The sequence below is a fragment of the Zea mays genome, chromosome 1 (assembly GCF_902167145.1).
Source record: "Zea mays cultivar B73 chromosome 1, Zm-B73-REFERENCE-NAM-5.0, whole genome shotgun sequence".
Taxonomy (NCBI): domain Eukaryota; kingdom Viridiplantae; phylum Streptophyta; class Magnoliopsida; order Poales; family Poaceae; genus Zea; species Zea mays.
Window position 1 is genome coordinate 268,784,790 of NC_050096.1, and position 17,200 is coordinate 268,801,989.

Here is a 17,200-nt window from a genome sequence, read left to right on the forward strand (position 1 = left end):
CGTGACTCTCCAACTTGGAGGAGCCGTGCGATATCAGCAGGAGTAGGTGTCCTGAGATAGTACCCCCAAATGCGGTTTGGATGGTAGTGCAAAAGTGTTTCAGAGCCTCATGTGTCGTGGATTCACCAATGCGTACGTATTCATCAACGACATTGGCAGGAACACCGTATGCAAGGATACGAACAACAACAACAACTTTCTGCAGAGCAGACAGGCCTAGCTCACCGGCACAGTTTGGTCGCTGAATGAAGTAGGGATCGACTTGTTGCACAGCATCAACGAGGCGCTCAAACACATGGCGACGCATGCGAAACCTAAAATGGAAAATACAGTGAGTACAAGTCTCAAGCACGTTTTATGAACGTAAGAATAGATGTGCGTACGAAAAGAGATACCTCCTCCGGAATTGAACATCCGTGTACACTGGTTGGGCGCAAAAGTAGTCTGCTCGGATTCTTGCATCGCCACTCATATGGTCACGGTGGATCCAAACATGACCGGGAATGGAACCAGCATACCGACGCTCGTTATGTGCACGACGCCTCCTAAGATGCAGGTACGTCGCAACTCCAACTCTTCTTCCTCTTCCATTTCTTGCGCCATCCTAAGAAGAACATTGGAATCTAGGTACGGGTTCATTGTTGTGGGCCACTGTAAGTGAAGTGGGAGTGAAGTGTTGAAGCGTGAGTGCTTATTTATAGAACGAATAGGCTTCGGAGACAAGCCATCGTGTTGTCGTGCAGACGAAGCTAGTCGATGGCTTGTTGAAGAAGTGTCGTGGCTTACGGTGCAAGCTAGTGTTTCTGGAAACGTATTGCCGACAACAATTACACAAAAAATCACTTCGAGTGGTAATTAATATTTACAATTTCAAATTATTAATCACACATTATTTCGGAAAATATTAATTGCAAATTAATTAAATATACTATTTTGCGAATCCATTTTATTGTGTGTAATGGAAACAAAAAAATGAATGGAAAAAGGAAATCTGTTAACACTGTAGCTTTAGAGGACCGAATTTAGGGGACGTTGCTGGAGACTGAGAAGATATAGAGCACATAATCTTTTAGAGTGTGCTGTAAATGACAGGGAATATTCCTTTAGGGGATGGAATTTAGGGGACGCTGCTGGAGACAACCTTATATAAAGATAGACTAGTTTGGGATAAGATTAGAATTAGAGATAAGATTAGATCTAGTGCTTAGGGGTCAAGTAACCCTTTCTATATAAGGAGAGGTATTGTATCAATTGAAGGTAAGCAAGAGATTAGAAGGAAATCCCTTCTGTCTTGCCGGTCGTGGGCAAAGCCTTGCGGCCAGTCTGCCTAGCGCCTCCTATGCCTAGCCGCAAGTTCTCTCTAGATCAGCCACGATGCCCTAACCTCCTTGCCTTCGCTGCCCTAACCCATGAATAGTACTTGTAGGTATTGTAGCACGGGGTACTGCAGTACAGAACAGTACACGCGGTACTGTAGCACCGTTGGATGGCCATTAGCAATCGTGCTGCCCTGCTGTCTCCAAGTGCGAGCATGGTGCGTGTTCCCGCTGGCGACGAACTTCAACTCTACGGCAACAACGGTAGGGAAGGTGCTCCCCTTGTCATCGACAAAGGCGCACTGCTTAGTGCCACCACATTCCGCTACTTGCGCCACGAGGGCCCCTCCGCTGGTCATTGTTGCGACCTACTCCAGGTGGTCATCCATGTGCTACCCTTTCGTCCAAATGGCGTCCATGGGATCCAGGTGGCTGCACACGGCAAGTCCAATGTACGGATGGTGTCCGCCTTATCTTAAGGGGTCAAAAATAAAGAGTCGCAATCACATTCAGGTTCAGAATAATAAAATAAGCCGAGATGTAAAAGGCTTATTTTTTGGTGTTAGGCTTGTGTCTAGAGGAGTCATCGTTAGCGTCATCGTTAGGTTGCAGCTCGAGGACGACCTGCCTGTCCAGGAGGGGTGTAGTGTCATCGTTAGGTTGTAGCTCGAGGATGATCTACAGTAACAACAACGCTGTAGCACGCCCCTCAGGATGTTTAGATAAAGTTAGACTAGTTTGGGATAATATTAGAATTAGAGATAAGATTAGATCTAGTGCTTAGGGGTCAAGTAACCCTCTCTATATAAGGAGGGATTGTATCAATTGAAGGTAAGCAAGAGATTAGAAGGAAATCCCTTCTCTCTTGTCGGACGTGGGCAATGCCCTACGGCCAGCCTCCCCAGCACCTCCTAACCCTAGCCGCAAGTTATCTCTCTAGATCAACCATGATGCCCTGCACCGTGCACAACCTCCTTGCCTCCGCCGGTGACAACGCAGCCACCACCCCCTTGTCCCTCCCCTTGATTGCAGCACTAACCCATGAGCAAAACCCGCTGGTACTGTAGCACGGGGTACTGCAGCACAAAATAGTACCGGCGGTATTGTAGCACCGCGGGTACTGTAGTGTCCCCAACCATCCATAACACTCGACTTCATCCCCCATCTTGGCCTATAAAAGGGGGAGGGTTGGTCGAGCACGGGGGACGATACGCGACCAACACACAACACGCGTAGATGGACGGAGGACCACACCAGAGCGCATGGAAGACTACAGAGGCCAAAGCTAAGGAGCACGCTGCCACGACGAAGGCTTAGCTAGGTCGAGAGCACCAGATTCGTAGTCCTTTGGTCACTCCACGCATAAGACACTTGGGATTAGGGGTTAAAACGGGACAGGTACTCGGGCCGAGTACCAGATACGGGTAGTAAAATAACCCAATTTTTTGGATACATATACGAATATTTTTGTTGTTGGGAGGATAATGTATAACCGGATATGGGTAGGATACAGAGTCACTGTTACCTGGTAACTACCCGCAAACCTCGGGTCAGATACGGGTACCGAACGGTCGGGTACCCGGTTGAGGTCACCAGTTTGGCACAGTGACACCTGTGCGGACGTGTGGTTGGCCGGTGCTCTTGCGCCTTGGCCTGGCGGGATGGCCCATTAATTGTTGTTTAGGCACGAGACCAGACGTCCATTTATATATGATTTTATATTCTCCTTGATAAATACATTTCATATTATTTTGTAATTTCCAATTCATGTTTATATACAATTTTATATTCTCCTTGATAACACACATTAAATTCGATACTTATCTTGATTAATGTCTAATATTATCTTTTATAATGATATGCAACTCTCCTGCATATTCGAGAAAAAAATCTTGATTAATGTCTAATATTATCTTTTAACTAGCAAATATGTCCATGTTCCTGTACATATCTTAATTAACTTCTAATATTATCTTTGTAACTAGCAAATACGTCCTAGTGTTGCAAAGAGAGATGCTACTGAGTATTCATGGAAAAAATATATGATGAATATAACATCCATAATATAAGTTAATATCGGCAAAATATAACAATGCCCTATAAAGTTCATATCAGATTTATGAAAAAATGTATGCCGCTGATTTTTTTTTGAAATTGTGTTGTTTTATAATGTTCTTGTCATCGGTAACTTTGAGCTGCATGATGTCAATTTTGTAGGTATAATAATATATATTTGAGCTATCATATACATGATTATATATTTCTTATTTTTTGGTTTGTCGAACGGTTTGATAACTAATATTATCGGGACAAACTATCCGACAAATCCGTTATCTACCCGAGTAATTTCCGATATATGTTTTTACCCGCCCGAATCATTACCCAATCCCATCCTGAATTTTAACTATCCATACTCGATTCAGTATCCGAGAGAATATTAGGGTAGGATACGAGATGATCTAGTATCCGCCTGTATTTCGTCCCGTTTTCACTGCTACTTGGGAGCCTCCTTCCTCACTCGCCCGCTTGTAACCACTATTACGAGCATTGAGCAACAAAGGTGCTGGTAGTGTGAGCCGTCGAAGACTGGATGTGGGGACGTTCTACCCGAATCAGTATAAATATCGCGCTCACTGAGCTCAACATCCGGACCCCAGAACGTGCACAAACAAATTTACTTGTCGGAGTAGGTTCGAAACACCGACATAGTGTTTATTTAAGCGAGGTACGTTGTGAGTGTGGTGTTGTTTGGGTTTCATACTCTTAATATAATGATACACAACTTTTTTGCATGTTTATGGAAAAAACGAGGCAGACAAGTTTGCCATTCTACCTTGGAATTTACTGGTCTAAAGTATTATAATTGCTTATCAAACACTACATCACAATGATTTCCTTAATTAATCCAATGTGTTGGTCTAGAAAAGATGTGGCTCAATGTATTAAGATGGCTTATTTGCTCTCATTTTTTTTCCTTTGAACAATTTGCATGCTTAAGCATCTGGAGAAGTATGGAATTCCTGTGCCCAGTTATGCTCTTGTCAATAGAGAATATCCGGACCAAGAGCTAGACTACTTCATCGAGCAAGAAGATTTTGTTGAGGTCCATGGGAAGCGGTTTTTGAAGCCTTTTGTGGAGAAACCTGTCAATGGTAATTCATCTATACATAATCATTGTAATGTCTGCTATTTGCTTTATTGGATCTGAATGCTGTTCCTCTTGGTACCGTAATGGTTGGTTTGACTGCATGCAAGATGCAACTAATGGTTTTTTGTGTGGCCGAGGTATGAGAGAGGCAAAAGGGATATCTGTTATTGCACTACAGATAATTAATTTCTGTTATTATGATCAAATAAATGTATTCTGATTCCCCTTTTTCTGTGTTTTTAACAGGGGATGATCACCGAATAATGATATATTATCCTAGTTCTGCTGGTGGTGGAATGAAGGAATTATTCAGAAAGGTGAACTTCTGACTCAAAATTGTAGTCATTTGGGAGCAGTTTGCTGAGAACCAGCTGTAGTGTTCTGCATTTGGCTTACTTTAATGGCATATTTGCCATTTTGATTTCTAATGTACCAATTGCTTTGCTACTTTAGACTACACACAAAAGTCTAAAGGTTCTTCATAATAATGATACTCCCTTGGAGTTTTATTTTTGTCATTTAAACAAATATCTCTAATTTTTCTTTATTATTAGTACATAGGAACTTGTAAAAATTGAGACATCTTGCTTGCTTCATTTATTTTGGAAATGACCTATTTGAAGACTAACACCCACTATACGCGGGTGTCGGTGTTTTGGGTCCGACCGCACACCCGAGGATGCCCCTCAAGGTGTTTTTAGGAGTAGGACGGTGTCGACGACTGTAGCAAAATGGTTCGTGCCAGATGCACGAGGGACAGTGGACAATGTTTACAGGTTCGGGCCGCTTAGAGACGCGTAACACCCTACGTCCTGGTGAGTATGCTTGGTGAACGAGGTTACAAGAGAGCTCTCTGAATTGAGGATGCAGAGAGTTGATGTGGGTGGCTAAGTAATAGGGTCGATCGTTCTGAAGGGGTGCCCCCTAGGCCTTATATACTCGACCGTGGGGCAATACATGTGGATATGATAACAACCAGTAGCTAAAAGATAGTGAACTGCTTGAGTTTATCTTCATGTAGCTCTGCCGACCTATCCTCGCATGGCTCCGCTGCATGGGGGCTCCAACGCGGGAAAGTCGGATCTCTGTTGCGGTCACTCGCTCGACGTTGTGGGTCGTCTGGGTTTGCACCAATCCGGCCTCATGTCGATCTGCTTTGCTGGTTGTCTCTCTCCAGGCCCACGAAAGAATGACCTTACGATTTACTGGGCCCTTGGGCCTTTCGTGAGGTCTTTTACTCTTTTAGTGGACCCGGGGGATATCTATCCCCCACAGCGGGGGAGAGTGCGCTGGTCGCGTCCGCGGTGGAGGGGGCGCTGGCGGTGGACAACACGGCTGCACAACGCGTGTTGTGTCGATAAGAGGCGGTGGGCGCCGGCACCCTGCTCCTTGGAGCAAGAAACAACACGGCGTTGGTGACTCGTTGGGAGTGGGCTGGGGATGGCGGGCGACACACCAATCGCGATGAAGGAGCAGGCGAGGCCACCTGCGGGTTGGGAGGAGCCGCTTGCCGCAGGGAACATTGCGGGTGCCGCCATGGTCACCATAGGAGAGCAGCGGGGCGACGCGAGAGGGTGGGCGACTGTTCGACAACACGAAAGCGTCAGGGTGGAGGCTGGCCCCGTTGCCCACGTGGGCAACACTTAGAGGAGAGGGAGGGAGAAGATAGGAATTTTGGGTAGATACCATGGAGAGTGAAACCCTAACCCTAATTGGGTAGAGGATATATTATATAGAGTAAAATACACTGGGGGTCCCTAGATTTATAGTGTTGTATCATCCAAGTCCCTAAATTTCCAAAGTGCACATCTAAGGTCCCTAAACTTGTGAAGTTGTATGGTTCTGGTCTCTAAACTCTCAACATGCAAAATTTTGGTCCCTATACTTCTATAATTGTGTCATATGGGTCCATAAACTTATTTTTGGATCTTTGATGACGCCAAAAACAAGTTTAGAGACCCAGATGACACAACCATACAAGTATAAGGACTGGAATGTGCATGTTGAGAGTTTAGGGACCTTACTTGTGCACTTTGGGAGTTTATGGACCAAGATGATACAACACTACAAGTTTAGGGATCGCCAGTATATTGTACTATTTTATATATATCCAGGAATGTGGGCCAAAGCCCATTACAATATACACAACACTAACATATCGAATATGAAAAACTAGTCGTTATGCCTTTAAAGCAACAAGCTAGCCGTTGCAACATGAAATTCCTTTTCTCTTCTGTACAAGGAGGCGGGAAGAAAGAAGGTTTTGCCGCCAAACATGCAAAAGCAGCGCACACGGCGCGCAACAACGCGTCGATTCACGCTAGGAAATTTTACATGAGGTCTGAGCTCTTTCTTACTTTCCTATGGAATTGAACTACAGGATTGGAATCCAATGGAATCATATCTTCCCCTTTCCCGTGAACCAATGCTGTAGATAGGAAAAAAATACATAGGAACATGAATCCTCCAAAAATCCTACGCCTACCCTCCGATCCAAAGGGGCCCTAAGTGATTGGTAAGTTAAGAACTTGAAGACTGCTTGTTAGAAATCAGTCACTCATGACACTCTTAAGTGATCATAGTTCTAGGAGGTTAGGTTTCATGCAATTGCCCTGTGCGTAACTGAAGTGTCAGTTCTTTTTTGTTCCTTTTTATGTCAAACTGTTAGGTGTCTTTCTGTATCGTTTCATATATTTCTATAATTGGAAGAGTGTATAAACATTTAAGCATTGCTGAATAAATGTAGGTGGGTAACCGATCTAGTGAATTTCATCCTGATGTTAGGAGAGTGAGACGTGAAGGATCCTACATATACGAGGAATTCATGCCTACTGGTGGCACTGATGTTAAAGTAAGATATCTTCCACAAGTTTATTGTCTACTGATATGTGATTTAAGACCACCTACAGCAGATTACCCATAGTTTACCTAAAACACTGTTTTACACTGTTCTACATTGTGGACTGCACTGTTCGCTGAGTGAAGTTTGAATATGGGGATTGGTAAGCTGTTGAAGATAGTCTAAATGTCCTAAACCAGCTTGATTCTATATTTGTAATTTTGGTCATTCTCTAAAGCAGCAAGTAATCTTTCACTAGTAACTAGTTTCTTTCTACTTTTTTTTTCTTTTTTCTCGAACGCCCCCATTACGGTGGTCGAAAACAAAGAAACAAAAATACATCCATAAATAAAAGGAACCAGAAACTACTTTGACCTAAAGACCTGGGATTGGGGTTGTTAAGAGATCTAAGTTTGTAGCCCCTCCTAACACCCACAGGTCCCTTTCCTCCTCGGTTCTCTTGATGGCTTCATTAAGGCAGGGAGAAAGACCGTAAAAAACACAGGCGTTTCGGTGTTTCCACAATATCCAGAGGTCGAGACTAATAAGCGAGTTTAGTCCTTTTCTGGCAATTCCATGCAACTGATCACTACATCTTTTCCACCAGAGCATGGTATTCTCTTCATAGGCATAAGGAGTGAAATTCTGGAGGTTAACCTTTGTCAGCAGCTTGAACCAGTAATTTCTTGCAAACACACAACTCACGAGGAGATGGTCAGTGGTTTTCATTTCCTGGTCACAAAGGGGTCACTGATCAGGGTGATCAAGCCCCCTCCTCTGAAGTCTGTCAGCTGTCCAACACCTCTGCAGTGCCACAAGCCATAGGAAAAATTTGCATTTGGGGGGGGGACCAGGAGTGCCAAACCCTATCACAATGCTCAAAATATGTTGACCCAATAAATAAACTCTCGTAGGCTACTTTGGCAGAGTATTTGCCATTATGGGCAAACCTAAAGATGTGTTTGTCCTCTCTATGCGGGTTTATGTTTACTGTGATAATAGCATCCCAAAGATCAAGATAATCAGCAAGGACCTCCACAGTGAGAGCTCCTTGGATGTCATTTAGCCAACTTCTATTTGCCAGAGCTGTATGAACAGTTCTACTGTTTTGAATTCGCCTTGGCACAACTAGTAGCAATCTGGGGGCAATATCCATCACACTTCGTCCATGAATCCATCTATCTTCCCAAAAGAGTGTCGAGTGTCCATTGCCAATTTCCGTGTGAGTGGCAGCATGAAAGAAGGATTTCACCTTGGAAGGAAAATGCATAGGGAGTCCTGCCCAAGGTTTATCAGGTTCCACTTTAGTCAGCCACAACCATCTCATTCTCAAAGCCCAACCAAGTTCTTTAAGGCTGAAAATGCCCAGTCCTCCCAACTCAACTGGCCTGCACATTTTACCCCAAGCCACCAGGCAGTGTCCCCCTCTGACTTCTTTTTTTCCACGCCACAGAAATCCTTTCATGATTTTATCAATATCCTTTCTACTGATATCTTTCCTTTGAGATTGTGAAGTGAAAGCAGCATATTTTCCTTCCTTGGATGTAAATATGTGGATAGAATCTCACATAATATGGAGATTATCTATTGTTTATAAAACATAGGCTTTGACTTCTTCCTTGTAAATCTAAATAAATAAACCATTATTCATTCTACATATTGTTGATTATCTAGCTATAATAAACCTTTCAGGTTTACACTGTTGGCCCAGGATATGCACATGCTGAGGCACGTAAATCGCCTGTTGTTGATGGTGTTGTTATGAGGAACCCTGACGGCAAGGAAGTAATAGCCCATGCTCTTCCATCTTCCTTTATTTAAATTCAATATGCATTTGTTTACTTTCAGTTATATACAATTAGGTCATTAAAGTTTGATATTGTAATTATTTGTTGTTGTGCAACTCCTCACATACATCTTTATGTATTTGTCATAGTTTGAATTTGAGACCTAGTAGTGTTTTTAAGGCATCGCGTAGTCATCGTGTAGGCGATGGGCGCTTGCAGTCACAGGGAGGGCTCCCGGACGTCTAGCCAAAATAGTGAGAGATCCAAGGAGACTGGAGGCAAACCAGAGAAAAAAAAGATAGGGAACCAACCAGAAAGTCCATGCAAAATGTCTCCTCTCTCATTCCCACCGAATCTGGCACTGCCTGGGTCATCTGTGGCAGTGTCGGCTGATCCTGAAGGGCCATGACAGAGATCGATCTGAGGAAGCAGCAGCAAGAGGGAGGGAAGGAGCAGAAGGCAGGCTGTGTGCGCGTAAGCAAGAGCAGCACGAGGGACTGAGGGAGATGCGGCTGTGATGCACCTGCATGAGAGAGACGCAGAGAGCTGGTTCCAGGCAGAGTGCGTGAATATGGGAGCATGCGTCCGTGTTTACCTCTTCTCTTTTCATTTGCCCTTTTCTGTTTTTTCTTTTTCTTTTTTCTTTCCTCCCACCTGCTGCTATTTCCTATTTCTTAGAATGGTAAGGTGGTGGTATGTTGCCACACCGGCACACCACACCTCGTCTTACCACTTAAAACCATGAGATCTACATGCCAGTGTGTATATCTATTAGGTCACCCGGTCAAAACAAACATCTGTTAGGTCATGATGCTACTGTTCTCATGCATAGTATTGTGGTTGATTTTATACTCTGTCATGGTATCATGTTTGCATTATGCTTCGCGGGGCCATGCTGAAATGTTTTCTTGTTTCTAATTCATCTTGTTTTCTTAATTTTGTTACTTGAAGGTACGATACCCTGTACTTTTGACCCCTACTGAGAAACAAATGGCAAGAGATGTCTGCAATGCTTTTAGACAGATGGTAACACTACATTTTTTGTTATAAGTTTATTTCCAGAGGCATTAACACTATTTTCCTTGCTAACATTTAATTTATATAATCAGCTAAATTATTTCATGGACGCTTTTCTGCCAACCTTGATCTTTGTAGACTATTAGCCAACAGGAAACCATGATTCAGCAATGCAGGAATCAATTAGCTTGCACGTCTTTTTTCTTCGCTCTTGTCTGCCTGTTGCATGCTGCTTTCCCCACTGTTTGCTCATTCTGTTTTGGCCTTTCCTTTTCTGTAACCCCTTTCTCTCCTTAATAAAGTGCAGCGGGGGCCTACCCTATTGTATTTCGCCTAAAAAACAGTGCAAACATCAAATTTTGGAATCAATAGGTTTGGTTGAGAACCAAAGTCCATCCACCAAATTTTCATGATGTCCATGCGATTTGGTTACCATTTGGATTGGTGCCAAGTTGTTGCATATCCCATGATTTGGCAAGTTTTTTGTCAACTTTTTGGCAAAGATGTATGGGAGGCAATACTGCTTAGGAATTTTTGTTAATGCAATCCTCCCATGTCTTTCTAAATGGTAATGTCGGCCCATCCTTAATAAGCCAAATGTGGAGGCTTCAATCTGCAGCTGAGCTGGATGGACCTCATGTTGCTGCTTGTTGTGTAGAGGGAGAAAAGCGAATAATATATAGCTTCAGTATCACTTTGATTCTTTCTAATGACTATCACATTATCATCTTATAAAAAACTCGGCCGGGGTGATAAAGACCGCCCTCCCGGTACAATGTCTGGGGCCGGCACTCAAGGCGCACACAACCCACTGATGGCTAAGAAAAGACCGAAACATGGTATCGGGCGAGAAAATCCCCGAACCCTGCCCCCTATCACTAGCAGGCCGTCACCGCCCACTCTGCAACGCGCCGACCGCGCAGTCGGAGGGTGGCGACCCTCCGCGTAGGACATAACCCGGGAGCGGGCGGGACATAGTGAGGGGATTCTTTTTAACCAAGCCAGAATTTCACCCCCGAGGGGGATCGAACCTGGGACCTAGAGGTGCTACTCGGAAGCCTTTAACCACTAGGCTAGAGGCCCTTTCGCCATCCCTTTCGCCATATTATTTCTTAGTTTCTCCTAAAATGTCTGATCTATGGTATTGCTTCTCATAGGTTTGTGGTTTTGATCTCTTAAGATGTGATGGGAGATCATATGTCTGTGACGTTAATGGATGGAGCTTTGTGAAGAACTCATATAAGTATTTTTCTTAATGTTCAGTTTTTAATTGGGAAACCTGTCAGTTTGATTTAATAAGTGCTGAAATGTTTGAACAAACTTGTCATCCAGGTATTATGATGATGCTGCTTGCATCTTGAGAAAAATATTTCTTGATGCAAAAGCTCCTCATCTTTCATCAACCATCCCTCCAACTCTTCCTTGGAAGTCTGAACCAGTTCAGCCCACTGAAGGTCTTACACGACAGGGAAGTGGAATTATTGGTACATTTGGGCAGTCAGAAGAACTGCGCTGTGTAATTGTTGTAATACGCCAGTAAGGATACTATTATTCCTTTGCTTCTATAAGATAATTGTTACTTCTGTAAGTTGACATCTTATATCTGTTTAGTGGCGATCGGACACCAAAGCAGAAGGTGAAATTGAAAGTGACAGAAGAAAAGCTTCTGAATTTGATGTTGAAGTACAATGGTGGAAAACCAAGAGTTGAGGTACCCTCTTTTCTGAATCTTGAGTTCTGCTTAACTTATGGTGCTTAAATTGAATAGCAGTTTTGGGCTCTTCATGCAGACGAAACTAAAAAGTGCTGTACAGTTACAAGACTTGCTGGATGCTACAAGACAACTTGTACCACCAACTAGGTACTGTATGATCAGATAAATATTTTAGCCTAGTATTTAGATTGCATGATAACTTTATGAAATTTGCTTCCCCAACTTTATTCTTATCTTATGTATCTGCATGTTCTATTACCAGATTGCTGCATTATTCAAATTGTTAGTTTGATTTGATCTTCTGTTTCTTCAACTGCTCTTTTGAGTTAAATTCGGTGAAGTGATTAATGTTGTGTATTAGGTCTGGTCGGGAGAGTGATAGTGATGCTGATGATATTGAGCATATCGAGAAACTTCGTCAAGTCAAAGCAGTCCTAGAGGAGGTAATTTCTTATTATCCAGATCTACATATCCATGACATTTGTTACATACATGCTGGATACCTTATCACTAGATGGTTTGTATCATAGCCACAAAGTTCACGGATCGATAGGGTCGAGGAACAGGGTAGGCTACTTGTGCGAGACATTTACATAGTGGGAACGAAAATGACCCTGCGTATCCGGGTCGGGGACCACGTTTCTGGGTCGAGGGTCATTACCACCGTACCCGTTTCTTGTGACTATGGTTTGTATTCATGTGTCTAGTGCAGAGTGCAAGCTAGTAGCTAGATGCAACCATGCGAACTGTATGGTGGTCTAAACTAGCTGAAGGGTAGTCATTTTTTGGCGTGCATCCACAATTTTTCATTAAGTTGAAATGGAAGCAAAAAAGGGACACAGAAGTTAATACTTCCACCAGTTACTTTCCCTTTTTGTTGGTGTTGTGATTGAGTTTATATTTGAAATTTAATGGTTAATAATCCACAGCAGTGTTGTTAATGCTGTTCTGGTACTGGCTGGAATGGGCAGTATACCTTGCGCTGTCACCTAAACTTGCACTAAAGAGGTTTCCTCATGTACCGGCCTGTTCTGGCAATCCAGTCCATCTCGTACCCACCCAAGAAAGGTGCCACCCAAGTTAAGATATCAAAGACTATCAACTTGAGCAGGAGGAAAAACATCAGTGCGATTTGTTTCTTGGATTTTTTCTCTCGACCGCGCAGGAGAGCTGCACATCATTATATTAAGAGAGGAAAAAATGGTCCAAAGTAGACCAAAGTACAATGCCCAATGGGCAAACAGAAAACAAAACTAGGCAGACCCGACCAGTTTGGAAACCTTAAACCACATGAATGGCCTAGACCCTAATAAAAGCAGCAGTAAGGCCAAGACCCGCTATATGATTAGTACCAGCCCTATCCCAACAACTCAACTCATCTAAAAACAAACTTTTAACATTGCTCAAGGAAGGATTCACTCCATCAAAACAGCCTTGTTTCGAAGGAGGCATAAGCACCAAGCCCCCAAAATTATGACGCTATTGAAACCTTTTCTCTTGCTCCTATGCACCTTTACCCACCACACAGTCACACACCAAAAGGGATTTCATCAATAGCAGGAGTGAGATCACCTAGCCCTAATGGCAAAAAAAAATCATGCCAAAACTGCTCGTCAAAACTGCAATTGCATCGAAGATGTTGAGTTGTTTCTTGTTCTTGGTCACATAAAGAACAGACCACCTGGTGCTGCAACCCTCCCTTCAAAGATTATTAGCAGCCCAACACTTATTTCTTATTGCCAACCAAAGAAAAAACTTGCATTTTGGGGGAGCCCAAGCCTTCCACAATCTTTTCCATGGTTCAAAAGAAATGGACCCCATGAAAAAGGCCCTATAGCAAGACTTGGAAGAGAACTGCCCAGAAGCAATGTGCATCCACACATGCTTATCATCATTCTGAGTAAGCATAACCCGTCTCAGAGCATCCCATAACATCAAATATTGCTGCAGACCAATCAACGAAAGAGGATTTTCAATATCGCTGACCCACTGCCAGTTATTCAGTGCCTGTGTCACAGTTCTGGAAGAAAAGGCCCTGCTGGCAACCATATGTACCACTGTTGGGGCAATGTCTTGGACAACATTCCCATTTAACCATCTATCCGACCAGAAGAGAGCATTAGTCCCATTTCCTATCACAGATACACAGACAACGCAAAGAACTGCCTGACCTGTCGCTGCACCGGGAGAAACAACCCATGCCAAGGCCTGGACGAGTCTGTTTTTTCTAACCACAACCATTTTGCCTGTAATGCCCAACTTTTAAATTGCAAGTTAGGAACACCAAGTCCTCCATAACTTAGAGGCCTCGTAATTATCTCCCAAGACAGCTTCCACCATTAACCTCCTTTCTCCCTTTCCAAAGAAACCCCCATCGAATTTTGTCAATCGATTTAATCACCCACTTGGGGATATTTATAGCAATAAGAAGATAGATTGGAATGGCTGAAAGAACAAACTTCACCAATGTTGTCCGACCAGCAAGATTGAGTACCGAGCTTTCCAATTAGGAAGTCGATCCGCAATCCTCTTGACCCATACCATAAGGTCACTCAGATTCTTATCAGAGATCGGAAACCCCAAATACTTGCAAGGAAAAGCAGCTGAACTGCATTGCAGCAGATTGCATTTAGCTTGCACTACTTGCCCATCACACCTTATTGGAATGGCACAACTCTTCTGCAAATTTGTTACCAAACCATATGCTGAACCAAAGCAATTCAATATCATTCTAGCACAATTTAGATCCTTTTCGATTGTTTTAATAAAAAAGGATCACATCATCCGCATAAATGGAAAGTCTACTCCGGACACCAGCTCCTCATAGGCTTTGGTACAGCCCTCTACTTCCAGCAGCTCTAAAAAGGCTGCTAAGAACATCCATGACCAACACAAATAACATAGGAGATAGAGGGTCTCCCAGACGAAGACCTCTCCAATGAGTAATATGTTTACTAGGAGATCCATTCAAAAGCACTTGCGTAGAGGAAGTAAACAGGAAGTTGGAGATCAGATTACGCCAAATAGGTCAAAACTCAGATGTGATAATATCTCAAGAAGAAAAGCCCATGAGACTGAGTCGAAGGCCTAGGAAATATCTAATTTTAATAACAAACTAGAGATCCTCCTTTTGCGAAGAGCTTTGATCGATTTGCACCAACATAAAGTTGTCATGAATTGACCTTCCTCTCACGAAAGCTCTTTGATTAGCTGCAACCAGATCTTGTAGTAGGGCCCCAACCGATTAGCAAGAATTTTGGTGATCAACTTAGCAAAACTATGAATTAAGCTAATAGGCCTAAATTCACCAGCCGATCTAGCATCTTCCCTCTTAGGGAGCAAAATGAGATAAGCAGTATTCAGCATCCATAGCTTATTAGTATTTCCTTGATTAAAGAAAATTTAGGGCAGCCATTAGATCAACCTTAATGATGTTCCAACTCGTCTTGTAAAATCTCCCTGTATACCCATCAGGCCCTGGGAGCCTTATCAGATGGTAGGCTGGCAATGGTGTCCCTTACCTCCTTCTCCGAGAAAGGGCAATCCAGAGTACTAAGATCCACTGCATACCTATGACAGTTCAACAAATCAATAGTATATTGCCTCTGAAAATCAGCAAAGATGAAAATCATGATTTCTGCATGGATAAGCAGGGGTGAGATTCCATATTTCAGGTGTGGATGGCAACGACCAGTGCCAGCAGATCTTGCCTGGCGGTCTGTTCTTAGTGTGGGGCGTCTTCTGTATTGGAGGAGGATGGATAAAGCAGGGGTTCCCCTTTTGCATGCTTTCCTAGGGTGCTAGTGTTGACGACTTAGATGGGCCTTGCTGCCTGTTACTCTGTTGGGCCTTCCAGGTATACAGACTGGCAGGCATCAATGCTATTTACTAACTACTACCTCCGTTCTCGAATATTTGTCTAAAACGCGACAAATAAAAAAGAACGAAGGGAGTATATTTTAAGCTTTCAATTTACAAATCGAAAGCAGGATTTAATCATTTTGTCCTTTCTTTCTGCTTCTCCGTAAACTTTTGGGGACTGGTTAGAGCTATGTTGGGTATATTACATGGACACAGAAGTTAAGAAGAGTTATCTTGGAGCTATAACAGTCTTGCCAATTTTTCACCTATCATTTTCCTGCCGTAAATGGAAGAAAGCAGCTGTAAATTATCTTGCATTTGGAATTTTGGATACCTGCATCTTGCACCAGAGTAGTCTTGGTGGAAAATACAACTGCTTGTGTTTATACCCTTATGTCTTGAATACTGGCTTATGAGCATTGAAAAACTTATACCCATCTTCTTGCATTTAATGACATATGCTACTCTTCTCATATTAGGGTGGACATTTCTCTGGCATTTATAGGAAAGTGCAGCTAAAGCCATTGAAATGGATAAAAGTTCCAAAGCGTAATGGTGATGGTGAAGAGGAACGACCGATTGAAGCCCTGATGATTCTGAAATATGGTGGTGTGCTCACCCATGCTGGGAGAAAACAGGTTGCCTCATAATTTTTACTTCAACTTTTCACATTTTCAAATTTTAAAATGTTGAGTATTTGTTGGGACTCTTTATTTCTATGATCAAGTTAAAATAAATTTTGATGTTCAATGTAGAAGTAGACAGTTATAAATAACAGAAGAACAAGATGCCAAGGGACCTATTGCCCTTGTCATATGTTCCTTTACAATGGTTTCTTTGCAGAGTACCTTAGACATGGTTAGCAATTAGCATATGCTATTCAGGGTCAGCTTGTAGAGCACTAGATCATACATATGGAAATGGATGTCAACAGCTTTACTGCTTTAGTAGATTCTATGTCACAGGCTAAGAGACTACACTCTCTGATTTGGAGGATGTCACTGTTGAAGGGTGCTCTCGGTGCCAGATCCGAGGGTTGTTGGTGAGGGCCTCAGGGGCTGTGGTCAGGCCAGAGACACTTGCCCATGGTGGCGTAGGGGAGGGAGATTAGCCAGCAGTGATAGTAGTGCCTAAATGACAGTTTTTTTCCGTCTTCCCATGCTGTACCAATCAGTAATTCCTTGTGGTGGCGTGGGGGTGCATGGCTAGCCAACACTTGTATAGTACCTAACCAATTAACCATGATAGGTTTTTCCTTCTTTCCATGCCATACCAGTTACCAATCAGTATTTTTTTTGTAGATACCAGATGTGCAGGCAAACATTGTAGTATACTGTATCATAGTGATCCAGATAACTGACACTTACATCATGCCATATTGCCACTTGCATTTTGTTCGACTTGAGCAAATTTTCTGTTTATTGTGTTTGTTGCTGTCAAAGCCTGCACAATCCATTGAATCGAGGGGACAATTTAGATATATTAACAGTGCATAGATCCAGGAATTACTGAATTAGA

General features: G+C 43.0%; 1 protein-coding gene across 5 annotated transcripts in view; it reads left to right on the plus strand.

Moving 5' to 3' along the window:
- LOC103645542 (inositol hexakisphosphate and diphosphoinositol-pentakisphosphate kinase VIP2) overlaps window positions 1–17,200 on the plus strand; it is a 40,664-nt gene that overhangs the window by 11,166 nt on the left and 12,298 nt on the right. For 3 of the 5 annotated variants that reach the window (XM_020546872.2, XM_020546871.2, XM_035964357.1), the window contains 11 exons: window positions 4,315–4,468; window positions 4,711–4,781; window positions 7,211–7,315; window positions 8,996–9,088; window positions 10,042–10,116; window positions 11,265–11,350; window positions 11,440–11,643; window positions 11,719–11,818; window positions 11,898–11,968; window positions 12,183–12,264; window positions 16,162–16,320. In XM_020546872.2, the coding sequence (XP_020402461.1) occupies window positions 4,315–4,468; window positions 4,711–4,781; window positions 7,211–7,315; window positions 8,996–9,088; window positions 10,042–10,116; window positions 11,265–11,350; window positions 11,440–11,643; window positions 11,719–11,818; window positions 11,898–11,968; window positions 12,183–12,264; window positions 16,162–16,320 (1,200 nt within the window). The remainder of the gene's footprint in view (window positions 1–4,314; window positions 4,469–4,710; window positions 4,782–7,210; window positions 7,316–8,995; window positions 9,089–10,041; window positions 10,117–11,264; window positions 11,351–11,439; window positions 11,644–11,718; window positions 11,819–11,897; window positions 11,969–12,182; window positions 12,265–16,161; window positions 16,321–17,200) is intronic. The other 2 variants (XM_020546873.3, XM_020546874.3) reach the window with 1 other exon arrangement.